The following is a 14,660-nucleotide window of genomic DNA, read 5'->3' as shown; positions in this document are numbered from 1 at the left end:
TTCCAGGTAGTCGATGGCTATTCACAGCTACCACCTTAATCCAAAGAAGAGTTTGAACCAATGCTTTATTTCTGTCTTAGTGAATCCCGATTCGACATTAAAAGTATATTGATTCTTTCCCAATAAACGAAGACTTTTTTCTGTAAATACTGCGTATTTGATTCCATTATCATATGATACTACTATATTTTATTATTTTCTTTTTATTTCTTTATTGTATTATACCTTAATATATATATATATTCTAGATATATAGAATAGACGAATCTCGATTTGTCAAGTCTCATGATCATATCATGATCTATTTTTATTCGGCTCAATCTTTTTTATAAAAAAAAAGATTGAGCCGAGTTTAATTGCAATCAATTAGAAGAATAAAGAAGAATTACTGCATTTCATAACTTATTTTTTTCTCTTTTTATTTCGTTTATTTTTTTTTAGACCTTCTTATCGATAGTATCTACCGGCTCGAACTCGAATTTGATCGCCTTCCATACTTCACAAGCTGCGGCTAGTTCAGGACTCCATTTGCAAGCTGCTCGGATAATTTCATTACCTTCGCGAGCAAGATCACGCCCTTCGTTACGAGCTTGTACACAAGCTTCTAAAGCCACTCGATTAGCTGCTGCACCAGGTGCATTCCCCCAAGGATGTCCTAAAGTTCCTCCACCAAATTGTAATACAGAATCGTCCCCAAAGATTTCGGTCAGAGCTGGCATATGCCAAACATGAATACCACCTGAAGCTACCGGTATAACACCTGGCATGGATACCCAGTCCTGAGTGAAAAAGATACCGCGAGCACGATCTTTTTCAATAAAATCATCGCGCAATAAATCAACAAAACCTAAAGTCATTTCGCGTTCCCCTTCTAACTTACCTACTACTGTACCGGAGTGGATATGATCTCCCCCAGACATACGCAATGCTTTAGCTAATACACGGAAATGCATACCATGATTTTTCTGTCTATCAATAACTGCATGCATTGCACGGTGAATGTGAAGAAGTAAGCCATTGTCGCGGCAATAGTGAGCCAAAGTAGTATTTGCGGTGAATCCCCCGGTTAAGTAGTCATGCATTACAATAGGAACCCCTAATTCTCTCGCAAATACAGCTCTCTTAATCATTTCTTCACATGTACCCGCAGTCGCATTCAAGTAATGCCCCTTGATTTCACCGGTTTCGGCCTGTGATTTATAAATAGCTTCGGCACAAAAGACAAAACGGTCTCTCCAGCGCATAAATGGTTGTGAGTTTACGTTTTCATCATCTTTGGTAAAATCAAGTCCACCACGTAGACACTCATAACACGCTCTACCATAATTTTTTGCGGATAATCCCAATTTTGGTTTAATAGTACATCCCAATAAAGGACGGCCATACTTGTTCAACTTATCTCTTTCAACTTGGATACCATGAGGCGGGCCTTGGAAAGTTTTTGAATAAGTAGGGGGAATTCGTAGATCCTCCAAACGTAGAGCACGTAGGGCTTTGAACCCAAATACGTTACCCACAATGGAAGTAAACATGTTAGTAACGGAACCCTCCTCAAATAGGTCTAATGGATAAGCTACATAACAGATCCATTGGCTGTCTTCCCCAGCAACAGGCTCGATGTGATAGCATCGTCCTTTGTAACGATCAAGACTGGTAAGTCCATCAGTCCAAACAGTTGTCCATGTACCAGTAGAAGATTCGGCAGCTACTGCAGCCCCTGCTTCTTCGGGCGGAACCCCAGGCTGAGGACTTACTCGGAATGCTGCCAAGATATCAGTATCCTTAGTTTCATACTCTGGGGTGTAGTAAGTCAATTTATAATCTTTAACACCAGCTTGAAATCCAACACCTGCTTTAGTTTCTGTTTGTGGTGACATAAGTCCCTCCCTACAACTCTTGAATTAAGAATTCTCACAATAACAGGGTCTACTCGATGTTAATTAGGCGTAAATGAAACTTTAGCAAAAATCTCGTAAAACAAAAAGGATATTCAATTAATATAATATCAACTCATTAAAGAAAATTGAGGGCATGCTTAGGTTAATGAATATGTTTCATTCATATATAATGCGTACACCCTGTGTATGTTCTATCCTATAGGAATTCCACTATAGGAATTCGATAGGAATTGAGTTGTTGTTATGGTAAGTTAACACGGTTCGTTATTAAACCATGGATTTGATTTACCAAATCCATCATTATTGTATACTCTTTGATAGGTATAGCGCAACCCAAATTAATCCCTAATCCTTATTTTACAAGTTCTTAATAGGTCTCTTTTCTTATTTGGAATGCAAATACCTAACTAAATACTAATAAAATTCTTTGTTGACAGCAATCTATGCTTCACAGTAGTATATATTTTGTATATCGAAGTCCTAGATAGGAAAGTAGAGTAGGCACAGATCCTCCACAAAAGGCAAAATGTATATGAAAAAAAGATTGATTGAACTTTCCAACGGACTCATTCCATGAGTAAACGATTGAATGGGATTCGCTTGGGCAACGAAATCAAGTCCTGGTCCCCTTTTCTCTCTTATTGAATTAACTAATTCATTTCCTTTTTACTTTTGGATTTTTTTTGATTTGATTTGGCATTATTCAACAATAAAAAAAGAAAAATTTCGACAAATTCCTTTTTTTTAATTATGTGATAATTATGAGAACCAATCCTACTACTTCTCGTCCCGGGGTTTCCACAAGTGAAGAAAAAAGTACAGGTCGTATCGATCAAATTATTGGACCCGTGCTGGATGTCACTTTTCCCCCGGGCAAGTTACCTTATATTTATAACGCTTTAGTAGTCCAGAGTAGAGACACTGCCGATAAGCAAATTAATGTGACTTGTGAGGTACAACAATTATTAGGAAATAATCGAGTTAGAGCTGTAGCTATGAGTGCTACGGACGGGTTGATGAGAGGAATGGAAGTGATTGACACGGGAGCTCCTCTCAGTGTTCCGGTCGGTGGAGCTACTCTCGGACGAATTTTCAACGTTCTTGGGGAGCCTGTTGACAATTTGGGTCCTGTAGATAGTAGTGCAACGTTCCCTATTCATAGATCTGCGCCTGCCTTTATCGAGTTAGATACGAAATTATCCATCTTTGAAACAGGTATTAAGGTCGTCGATCTTTTAGCTCCTTATCGACGTGGAGGAAAAATAGGACTATTTGGGGGGGCTGGAGTAGGTAAAACAGTACTGATCATGGAATTAATCAATAACATTGCTAAAGCTCATGGGGGCGTATCCGTATTCGGTGGAGTAGGGGAACGGACTCGTGAAGGAAATGATCTTTATATGGAAATGAAGGAATCCGGAGTAATTAATGAAAAAAATATTGAAGAATCAAAGGTAGCTCTAGTCTATGGCCAAATGAATGAACCACCGGGAGCTCGTATGAGAGTTGGTTTAACTGCCCTAACTATGGCAGAATATTTCCGAGATGTTAATAAGCAAGACGTGCTTTTATTTATCGATAATATCTTTCGTTTTGTTCAAGCAGGATCAGAGGTATCCGCTTTATTAGGGAGAATGCCCTCCGCAGTGGGTTATCAACCTACTCTTAGTACAGAAATGGGTTCTTTGCAAGAAAGAATTGCTTCTACTAAAAAGGGATCTATAACTTCGATTCAAGCAGTTTATGTACCTGCGGACGATTTGACCGACCCTGCCCCTGCCACAACATTTGCACATTTGGATGCTACTACCGTACTTTCCAGAGGATTAGCTTCCAAGGGTATTTATCCAGCAGTAGATCCTTTAGATTCAACATCAACTATGTTACAGCCTCGGATCGTTGGCAACGAACATTATGAAACTGCGCAAAGAGTTAAGGAAACTTTACAACGTTACAAAGAACTTCAGGACATTATCGCAATTCTTGGCTTGGATGAATTATCGGAAGAGGATCGTTTAACTGTAGCAAGAGCAAGAAAAATTGAGCGTTTCTTATCACAACCGTTCTTTGTGGCAGAAGTTTTTACTGGTTCTCCAGGAAAGTATGTTGCTCTTGCGGAAACTATTAGGGGATTTCAACTAATCCTTTCCGGAGAATTAGACGGCCTACCTGAACAGGCTTTTTATTTGGTGGGTAACATCGATGAAGCTAGCACGAAAGCTATAACCTTAGAAGAGGAGAACAAATCGCAGAAATGAAATTAAATCTTTATGTACTGACTCCTAAGCGAATTATTTGGGATTGTGAAGTGAAAGAAATCATTTTATCCACGAATAGTGGCCAAATTGGCGTATTACCAAACCACGCCCCTATTAACACAGCAGTAGATATGGGTCCTTTGAGAATACGCCTCCTCAACGACCAATGGTTAACGGCGGTTCTGTGGAGCGGTTTTGCGAGAATAGTTAATAATGAGATCATCATTTTAGGAAATGATGCGGAACTGGGTAGTGATATTGATCCGGAAGAAGCTCAAAAGGCACTTGAAATAGCCGAAGCTAACTTGAGTAAAGCTGAGGGTACGAAAGATTTGGTTGAAGCGAAGCTCGCTCTCAGACGAGCTAGGATACGAATCGAGGCTGTCAATTGGATTCCCCCATCCAATTGAAGACAATCCAGTGGTTTATAGTTGATACAAAGAAAAAGGGAAGAGGGGTAGAAAAAGTTATTAGATAGCGAAGCGAAGTAAGTCCAATGCTATCTAGTAATTTTTCTACCTACTTACCTACTATTGGATTTGAACCAATGACTCCCGCCGTATGAAAGCAATACTCTAACCACTGAGTTAAGTAGGCAATTTATCACCACAAAGGAAGACCCATTACTTCGATCGATTATATATTGAATCCCTTTTCTAAGCAATACCGCTCTGTTATTGGTCTGTTATATACTAAATACTAAACTAAATACTAAACAGATACAGATCAAAGGGATATCCTCTGGCATTAGAAAATATTCATCTTGACAAGAAATTCTCTATATGTTAAGATATCTCTGATAAGGGCTATAGCTCAGTTCGGTAGAGCAACTCGTTTACACGTGCGCCAATGCTTTTCAAAGGAGCTTATTATGCAATGAACATAATCGATCTTATTGCAAAATCAATGTCTTACTTCATAGATTCGAGAGAATAGGAGAACAGTAGCCTGACAAACAGTCGGTTCAGTCCGATTCAGGTGCCAATTCAGGTGCCTAATCAAATAGAACCCTTATGGATTTGCTAGTTGATAAGGTAAATATCCAGCCCACTAAATGCTAGGCGTAATGAGGATAAGGGCCTCCAAAAAACTTCTTTTCGTTCTATGAACTTTAAGGTGTATGAAGTCTCATAGTTAACTCTTGCAGTGGAACGATAGAGACTCCATTTCACTTAGGTTGATTTAATTTAGACCAGAGGCAGACCTAAGTCAAGGTAATCCTCCTTTGAAACACTTTGGTATTGCTCCTAGATAGATCATAATACAAAAAATCAATCAGAGCACAGGGAGCCATCTCATTATCTTTCCGTAAAGAAAAACTATGGTGGACTAACTGATCTTTAAATCAGTTTATGAAAGAGCCCAATGCAAAAAAATGCATGTTGGGTCTTTGAAACAGTTCAAATCATTTCGATAATAATCCGTTTGATCTGTTTTACCGAGAAGGTCTACGGTTCGAATCCGTATAGCCCTAATATGCCCTTTTTTCTATTTTAGGATCTCTATCCTATGTTTTCTTTAGTTTAGTATAGTTTTCATTTTCGCATTAGTATTTGTTTATAGACTGGATAGGCGCCTGCGACATAGAATAGAGATAAAAGCATTACCAAAGGCTCATTCATCGAAAATCAAAATCATACAGACAGGAAAAGAAAAACGAAAAATAGAAAAAATAAAGTAAAGAGTAAATAAGAAAACAGAATATTCTGTCTCATAGTTCTGAAATAGAGTTCTTTATTTTTATTTTTATAGTATTACTTCTCATTATACTGCATAGATTAGTCCTACTATCTTAATTAGGTTCTAATTATTCTAATTAGTAGTATTCTCATTTTTATTTAATAGTCTCTTATTATTATTAAATAGTAAATAAAGGATAGAGCTATTCTTTTTTTATAGAGATTCTAGAGAAAGCGAGACAAAGTGAAACGATAAAGTTTTCTTTATATAAGAATTAGATCTACATACACCATATCTAAATAGAATGGAAATCCAAAAGAAAGGGAGTTGGGATTCCATTGGATGAATCTTTAAAGAAGATGCAGCACAGAGGAAACAAAGGCTAAACTAAGCGCTTTTGTTTGAACAAAAAAGATTCTTGTTTCACCGAGGAAAAGAGAGAAGTTCTGGATAAATTGACAATGCTGAATTGAATTGACTAATTTAAGTTCCGCCTATTCCACATTAATGGGAGTACATTATGTTTCTGCTTCACGAATATGATATTTTTTGGACATTTCTAATAATAGCAAGCCTTATTCCTATTTTGGCATTTTCGATTTCAGGGCTTTTAGCCCCGGTTAGTGAAGGACCAGAGAAGCTTTCTAGTTATGAATCGGGTATAGAACCCATGGGAGGGGCTTGGGTACAATTCCGAATACGCTATTATATGTTTGCGCTCGTTTTTGTTGTTTTTGATGTGGAAACCGTCTTTCTATACCCTTGGGCAATGAGTTTCGACGTATTGGGTGTATCCGTTTTTATCGAAGCTTTGATTTTCGTGCTTATCTTAGTTGTCGGTTTAGTTTATGCATGGCGAAAAGGAGCCTTGGAATGGTCTTAACTGAATATTTAGACAAAAAAAAAGAAGGAAAAGATTCTATTGAGACAGTTATGAATTTGATTGAGTTTCCCTTACTTGACCAAACAAGTTCCAATTCTGTTATTTCAACTACACTAAATGATCTTTCGAATTGGTCAAGACTCTCCAGTTTATGGCCCCTTCTATACGGTACCAGTTGTTGTTTCATTGAATTTGCTTCATTAATAGGTTCACGATTCGATTTTGATCGTTATGGATTGGTACCAAGATCAAGTCCTAGGCAAGCAGACCTAATTTTAACAGCCGGTACGGTAACAATGAAAATGGCTCCGTCTTTAGTGAGATTATACGAGCAAATGCCTGAACCAAAATACGTCATTGCTATGGGAGCCTGTACTATTACAGGGGGAATGTTCAGTACGGATTCCTATAGTACTGTTCGGGGAGTTGATAAGTTAATTCCTGTGGATGTCTACTTGCCGGGCTGCCCTCCTAAACCGGAGGCAGTTATAGATGCCCTAACAAAACTTCGTAAGAAGATATCGCGAGAAATAGTTGAGGATCGAACTCTATCTCAAAATAAAAAAAGATGTTTTACTACCAGTCACAAGCTTTATGTTAGGCGCAGTACTCATACAGGAACTTATGAGCAAGAATTGCTCTATCAATCACCATCGACATTAGATATATCTTCTGAAACTTTTTTAAAATCCAAAAGTCCAGTACCTTCCTACAAATTAGTGAATTAGGAGGGGGGGGCTCTTTTGTGTAGAAAAAGAAAAAGCAGAGCAATCTTTCAAACTTGCATCCGAAATGGGAAATATTTATACAAAGAGGGAGAGATGAAGACAATGCAGCAGGGTTGGTTATCTAATTGGCTAGTCAAACATGAGGTGGTTCATAGATCTTTGGGCTTTGATCACCGAGGAATAGAGACTTTACAAATAAAAGCAGGGGATTGGGATTCCATTGCTGTCATTTTATATGTATATGGTTATAATTATTTACGCTCCCAATGTGCTTATGATGTAGCACCCGGTGGATCTTTAGCTAGCGTGTATCATCTTACAAGAATACAATACGGTATAGATAATCCAGAAGAAGTCTGCATAAAAGTCTTTGCCCAAAAGGATAATCCTAGAATTCCGTCTGTCTTCTGGATTTGGAGAAGTGCCGATTTTCAAGAACGCGAATCTTATGATATGGTGGGAATCTCTTATGATAATCATCCGCGCCTTAAACGTATCCTAATGCCTGAAAGTTGGATAGGCTGGCCCTTACGTAAGGACTATATAACCCCCAATTTTTATGAAATACAAGATGCTCATTGAATGATAAGAAATTCGTGCTCACTTATACAACACAACTCCAGATTTTATTCAAGTCAAGGAATATTTTTAGGTTCTTTTCCTAGATGAAACGGAATACCTATTTATAATTAATTCCTATTATACAAAAGCATTCCAGATAGACTGAGCCAAAAAAGGGTTTCATTTGGATTCCCCTATTTTGAAAATCACATATTAATTTCCTTCATATGAACAGAAAAATAGGATGACTCAAAGAAGTTCTCTACCAGGAACTTTGTATCGCGCACATGACTTAGCACAACTAGGAAAATAAGATAAGATAAAGATAAGCAAGACTAAAAAAATATTCGTCGGAATAGTGGAATACAAAATAAAGAAACGCAAAAAAATAAAGGGGAACCTAATCTCACCCCCTTCCTTATCATAAAGAAAGGGTATATTTTAAAACTTCTCTAAAAAGAAGTGCCTCTATATTTATATTATAGATTTATCCACTTAGATGAATAAATCATACTCTATCTATATTATATATTATTAATAAATATGTATCACAATCCATCTCGAGGTATTTGGATCAATACCTATTCGGTGGATCTTTTTTTTTCTCTGCCAGGAACCAGATTTGAACTGGTGACACGAGGATTTTCAGTCCTCTGCTCTACCAACTGAGCTATCCTGACCTTTTCTTGTGCATCATCCTAGTAGAGTATTTGTATCTATGTCAATTAAAAGGACTAAAAAATCAATTAAAGTATTTCAAATTCAAAATTTGAAAGGGGGGGGGTAGCCCTATGCATTGTGCATGGTTTACTTAAATAATACTTAAAAATAGAGTGAATAACCAAGATTTCTTGCCGATACTCTAATAAAAAAGAAATCTATTCAATGAATAGGATAAGATCCATTGAGTTCTCTTCGCATTCCTTTCCTTTGTGAAAGAGTAGAATGAGAAAGCTAATGAATCTTAAACCCATTGATAAAAAGAAAAAAAAAGAGGATTTGGGGATAGAGGGACTTGAACCCTCACAACTTAAAAAGTCGACGGATTTTCCTTTTACTAGAAATTTCATTGTTGTCAGTATTGACATGTAGAATGGGACTCTCTCTTTGTCCTCGTCCGATTAATCCACTTTCTTTTTAAAAGTTCTCAAAACTTTGAATTTGAATTGAAGAATTTGATTATTCAATATTCGAATGGAGTGGATTCACAATAATTCAAAATAAAATTATGATATGAGTTTTTTATTTCATAATCATTTCGAATTTTATTTTGAAATTTTAAAAAAGATAAAGAACCTATATTATAATATGAGTTCTGTGATTAATCGTTTGCTATGTCAGTATCTATACGTGTTTATTAAATGTATAAAGTATAAAACCCCTCTTTCTCTAATTTAGAATTAGAAGGAATTCCACTAACAACACAACGTAATTAACTCGATTCGTTAGAACAGCTTCCATTGAGTCTCTGCACCTATCCTTTTCCTTTGTATTCTAGTTCGAGAATCCCTTCAAAACACGGATTTGGCTCAGGATTGCCCTTTTTTAATTCCAGGGTTTCTCTGAATTTGGAAGTTACCACTTAGCAGGTTTCCATACCAAGGCTCAATACAATCAAGTCCGTAGCGTCTACCGATTTCGCCATATCCCCACTTCCCTCTTCTTTGAGACCAGGATTCCTTGTGTAATTTCATCCATCTCTTAGTTTTTTTTTTGAATCATTGAGTTCATCACTCAACGTAGTCTAGCAGTTCAGTTCGACTCTATTTGAGAGACCCCGCTTGCTTATTGCAATTCTGAATTACATTGATTCTATCCTTGATGTATTTGCAATTCAATCCGAATCAATATATCCAAAACTTTTTATCTCCCCCACCTCCCGTCTTACTTTTTTATAGTATTCGAAATTATACTATAACGCTGGATATTTATTCTTTTTTTCTAATCAGAATTATCAATTTTATTTACTCTGACTTTATGTTCCCCTTAGTGAAATATTAATCCTCAAATTATTAACAAATAATAAAGTCTATAATGATCGAATGAAAATACCCATAAAGTCTATAATTTTCTTTTTAAATATCCTATAGTTAAGCATATCAAGCTAACTTTATCTTTAAGAAGTTTTAGTATTTTTTTATTTAGTATTTTTTTATAAGTAGAACTTCAAATTTAGAACTAGTTAATAGCTAAGAGTAATAACTAATATCTGAGATTTTACGGATTTCCTATACTATACCTATTTCTATTTGTTACACTATTTCCGTTATGTAAGCCCACTTAGCTCAGAGGTTAGAGCATCGCATTTGTAATGCGAGGGTCATCGGTTCAAATCCGATAGTCGGCTTTTTTTTTCTCTATCGATGTTCTACGAACAAGAATCTCTTTTTTTCCGAATTAAATGGAGAATCCAGGATCTTTTATGTTTTTTACCTTACTATTTTGCTAGATACAAAACAATAAAATAAATAATATATATACAAAAAATACAAAAAATACAGATTTTGATGAAATTCCATTTTTTGTGGTACTTTAGTTGATTTTACTCTGTTTATCCTGTAGTTTAATTCAGTTTTAATTTCGATGTATTCTGTAATGTAAATACAATGAAATTAATTGTGTAAAATGAAATTTCAATAAAAAAAAGGAGTCTTCATGTCCCGTTATCGAGGACCTCGTTTAAAAAAAATACGCCGTTTGGGAGCTTTACCAGGACTCACTAGAAAAACACCTAAATCCGGAAGTAATCTTAAAAAAAAATTCAATTCTGGGAAAAAGGAGCAATATCGTATTCGTCTTCAAGAAAAACAGAAATTGCGTTTTCATTATGGTCTGACAGAACGACAATTACTTAGATATGTACATATCGCTGGAAAAGCAAAAAGGTCAACAGGCCAGGTTTTACTACAATTACTTGAAATGCGTTTGGATAATATCCTTTTTCGATTGGGTATGGCTTCAACCATTCCTGGGGCCCGCCAATTAGTCAACCATAGACATATTTTAGTTAATGGCCGTATAGTCAATATACCAAGTTTTCGTTGCAAACCCCGAGATATTATTACTACGAAAGATAACCAAAGATCAAAAGGTCTGGTTCAAAATTATATTGCTTCATCGGACCCGGGGAAATTGCCAAGCCATTTGACGATTGACACATTGGAATATAAAGGACTAGTAAATAAAATCCTAGATAGGAAGTGGGTCGGTCTCAAAATAAATGAGTTGTTAGTTGTAGAATATTACTCTCGTCAGACTTGAACTTAATGAAAAAAGGAAAGGTTCATAGAATTTTCTTCCCCTTCCCCTTTCCCCGAACTAAATAGCCCTAAGACCATTACCATTAATTCGTATTTTCCCATCAACTAGCTAAAATTGATTAACCCTAGGATTAGGATCCTTTTTGCTTTTTTCCTCTATGTTTACATACCACAGTAATTTGCTATAGAGAATTTTTAATTTCTATTAAATAAAAATAAGATAATATAAGATATTATTACTGGAATAAATTGCTATTTGATTTGATACATTGTGATCCTTAACGTTGATGAATTAAGAAAAACGGAAAGAGAGGGATTCGAACCCTCGGTAAACAAAAGTCTACATAGCAGTTCCAATGCTACGCCTTGAACCGCTCGGCCATCTTTCCTACATAACTTATTATGGAAAATAAACTGAGTGAATAGCGAGTTTTCTTATTCCTGCAGTACAGGTACAACCGCAACCGCTCGGGGGTTCCCTAGTTCTATTGGAAAAATTCCTTTTGATCTAGGTGGAAGGATACAGGATTTTTTACTAGAAATTGCGCTCGCTATAAAATAAAAGTTTTAATTTAGGTTTTCCCGCAACTAAAGAAAAAGAGAATGCAAGAATTCTTCTTATTGCATAATAAAATAAAGAAACCTTAGAATTCCGTTTGCATAAGATACGCTACACCATTGAAATCAAAAATAGAGTATGAGACAATTAATAACTTTGAAAACACGAAATAGTTGATGACATAAGTTGTTGTTCAGAAATAGGAAAGTGGAATGAAATCCAGTCTTAGTCAAATATTGCATATCTCTTCGTGTCCAAGCAGAAGGAAAAGGATACAATTTGAGCTGAGCGGAAAATCCATATCTCTCTTATCCATTTAAAACATATGGATTTAGAGCATATGGATCAATCTATTTATAATTATAAGAATCGAATGTGTTTGTTTTTATGTTATTTTGTGAAGGAATGAAAACAATTCTATATAGAATGGCTTGGGAATTATGCCTAGATCCCGTGTAAATGGAAATTTCATTGATAAGACCTTCTCAATTATAGCCAATATTTTATTGCGAATAATTCCGACAACCTCAGGAGAAAAAAAGGCATTTACTTATTATAGAGATGGTGCGATTTGACTCTTTTTTTTTTTGCTTTTTTTTAGACCTACCTATACCTCAGTCTTAGGAAAAAGAAAAGGGGTTGGCATAGAGAGAACCAAATTTGTAAAGCAAGCAAACCCACGCTTCGGGAAGGTGAGGCGAACTAACAATTCCTTCCGTCGTGTATCCTCGATTGATGCGGCTTCAGATACTTCAATTGTAGATTTGAGTATTGAGCGAAAGGTTACACCTACAGGATATGGTATGGTATGGATTACAGGCCACTCTATTAGTATCCGTAGGCAGCATAGGGGAGAAAAGCACTACACCTAGAAATAGGAATCAACAAGAGAAAAACTTTGGTAGAAATTACCCCTTTCCTGATCGGTATCAGGGCTGGGAAGAATGGTTGGGATAACAAACAACCATCAGGTTTGTACTTTGGATACCCCTATAACCATCAAAGATCGTTGAAGTAGCTAATTCCTCTAAATAGGAGGCGTTGAGAACAAAGAAATTATTGGAGCTATCGTTTTCCTCTAGCATTAATAGAATTCATTGGTGTTAAGAAAAACCTCTTGTGGGAAGGTTGGCTAGAGATTTCTTGGAAAAATACCAGCCCCTTTCGGTTCATAATGAGACGGGACTAATTCTATTTTGATTCTATAGATTAAGATTATTTCGCTTAGTACTATTATGTACAGAAGGGAGGAGCCGTATGAGATGAAAACCTCATGTACGGTTTTGGAACGGAGATTTTTTGAATAGAATGAACGACCGTAACGGATGTTGGCTCAATCCGAAGGAAATTATGCGGAAGCTTTGCAAAATTATTATGAAGCTACGCGACTAGAAATCGATCCCTATGATCGAAGTTATATACTCTATAACATAGGCCTTATACACACAAGCAATGGAGAGCATACAAAGGCTTTGGAATATTATTTCCGGGCACTAGAACGAAACCCCTTCTTACCGCAAGCTTTTAATAATATGGCCGTGATCTGTCATTACGTGCGACTATCTCCACTATAGAAAGACAAAAAAAGAGAGGATCAAATTTTCTAGTAAATACTGGAAAAAAGGGCTTTCTACATAGGGATCGTAAAAACAACGATTTTTCCCTATCAGCTGTAGGAAGGAAGGACACTTCACGAGAATCAAAAAACGAAGAAAGTATGGCCTATACTACTACTCTATGGATAAAGTTTCTCAAATTGATAGAGAAAGCACCGTAAAGATCAATTAGTGAGCGACTGGGTCGATACAACTAAAAAAAACTGCTTACTTATCCCATGATATGGGGCAAAATTTAGGAATCCGCTTATGTAATAGAGCCGATCCACTAAGGGATTAAGCAGCGGTGTAGTATCAGATCCCAAAGATAGTAAGTTCTTTTTTCTTTCTTATGGAAAAAAGTCTTTTTCAAGGATTCTATAGAGATTTCATATATGAAACCGGGATAGTTACCTTTCAGAAAATTTGAACGAAGGCTCTATATCTATCTATGCTTCATTCTTCTGAAGGTGGGAAAAAAGATCAAACTAATTATTGAGAAAAATTAGGGTTTGAAACTTAGGTAATTAATTTCTTCTGCTTAACACAAGAACAAATTGGATCGATTTTTGATAAATCGAATTCAGTTAAGATAGGGGAAATTAAGATAGCAATTTCTGAGCCGTATGAGGTAGGAAACTCTCAAGTACGGTTCTAAGGGAAGGAACTGCCTATTCCGACCGAGGAGAACAGGCCATTCTAGAGGGTGATTCGGAAATTGCGGAAGCTTGGTTTGATCAAGCTGCTGAATATTGGAAACAAGCTATAGCGCTTACTCCGGGAAATTATATTGAAGCACAAAACTGGTTGAAGATTACGAAGCGCTTTGAATTTGAATAAGACCATGCTCCTTTTTTTTCCTAAAATGGATGGTTTGGTTGTTGATCCATTAATCAAATAAATTAGGTCGTAAGATCGAATCAAGAATTTCATTATATCCATTTCTTATACCTTCTATTTTATAAGATATTTCATAAGAATAAACCATAGGGATAGGGTCTAGAATAGAAGTAATAAAGTGAATAAAAAAAAGGGGGCCAATCTAAATATTGCTAATATATTAGAACCATCTTATTAATAATTCTAATGAGTTATCTTGGAATTTAGAATCAAATAAAAAATAAAAAACCCTATATTATGCTCAAGGAAAGTAGATATAGATAGGAGCTTATGCCCTAAAAAAAAATACACTAGTTTCTTAAATTTAAAATAAAAAAGATTTTTTCTTACGCCGAGAA

General features: G+C 36.0%; 3 protein-coding genes and 3 non-coding genes across 6 annotated transcripts; 3 read left to right on the top strand and 3 right to left on the bottom strand.

The window, feature by feature from the left end:
* Positions 1-333: 333 nt before the first annotated feature.
* Positions 334-2,189, bottom strand: LOC123420360 (ribulose bisphosphate carboxylase large chain). The gene has a single exon (XM_045107338.1). The coding sequence runs from the start codon at positions 1,875-1,877 to the stop codon at positions 438-440; it is 1,440 nt and encodes a 479-aa protein (XP_044963273.1). The 5' UTR covers positions 1,878-2,189; the 3' UTR covers positions 334-437.
* Positions 2,190-2,278: 89 nt separating this feature from the next.
* LOC123420359 (ATP synthase subunit beta, chloroplastic) lies at positions 2,279-4,248 on the top strand. Its single transcript, XM_045107337.1, has one exon. It carries the CDS (start codon positions 2,660-2,662, stop codon positions 4,154-4,156), a length of 1,497 nt encoding a protein of 498 aa, XP_044963272.1. The 5' UTR covers positions 2,279-2,659; the 3' UTR covers positions 4,157-4,248.
* Positions 4,249-4,949: 701 nt separating this feature from the next.
* LOC123420363 (photosystem I assembly protein Ycf3) lies at positions 4,950-14,632 on the top strand. The gene is made up of 3 exons (XM_045107340.1): positions 4,950-12,391; positions 13,151-13,378; positions 14,102-14,632. Exons 1-3 carry the CDS (start codon positions 12,268-12,270, stop codon positions 14,260-14,262), a joined length of 513 nt encoding a protein of 170 aa, XP_044963275.1. The 5' UTR covers positions 4,950-12,267; the 3' UTR covers positions 14,263-14,632.
* TRNAF-GAA lies at positions 8,616-8,688 on the bottom strand. The gene has a single exon. It is a non-coding gene; the product is annotated as a tRNA-Phe (tRNA).
* TRNAT-UGU lies at positions 10,283-10,355 on the top strand. The gene has a single exon. It is a non-coding gene; the product is annotated as a tRNA-Thr (tRNA).
* Positions 11,571-11,657, bottom strand: TRNAS-GGA. The gene has a single exon. It is a non-coding gene; the product is annotated as a tRNA-Ser (tRNA).
* Positions 14,633-14,660: the final 28 nt, after the last annotated feature.

This window comes from Hordeum vulgare, unplaced genomic scaffold (genome assembly GCF_904849725.1).
Source record: "Hordeum vulgare subsp. vulgare unplaced genomic scaffold, MorexV3_pseudomolecules_assembly, whole genome shotgun sequence".
NCBI lineage: Eukaryota > Viridiplantae > Streptophyta > Magnoliopsida > Poales > Poaceae > Hordeum > Hordeum vulgare.
The sequence above is the reverse complement of the archived record's forward strand: the minus strand, read 5'-3'. Positions and strand labels throughout refer to the sequence as shown.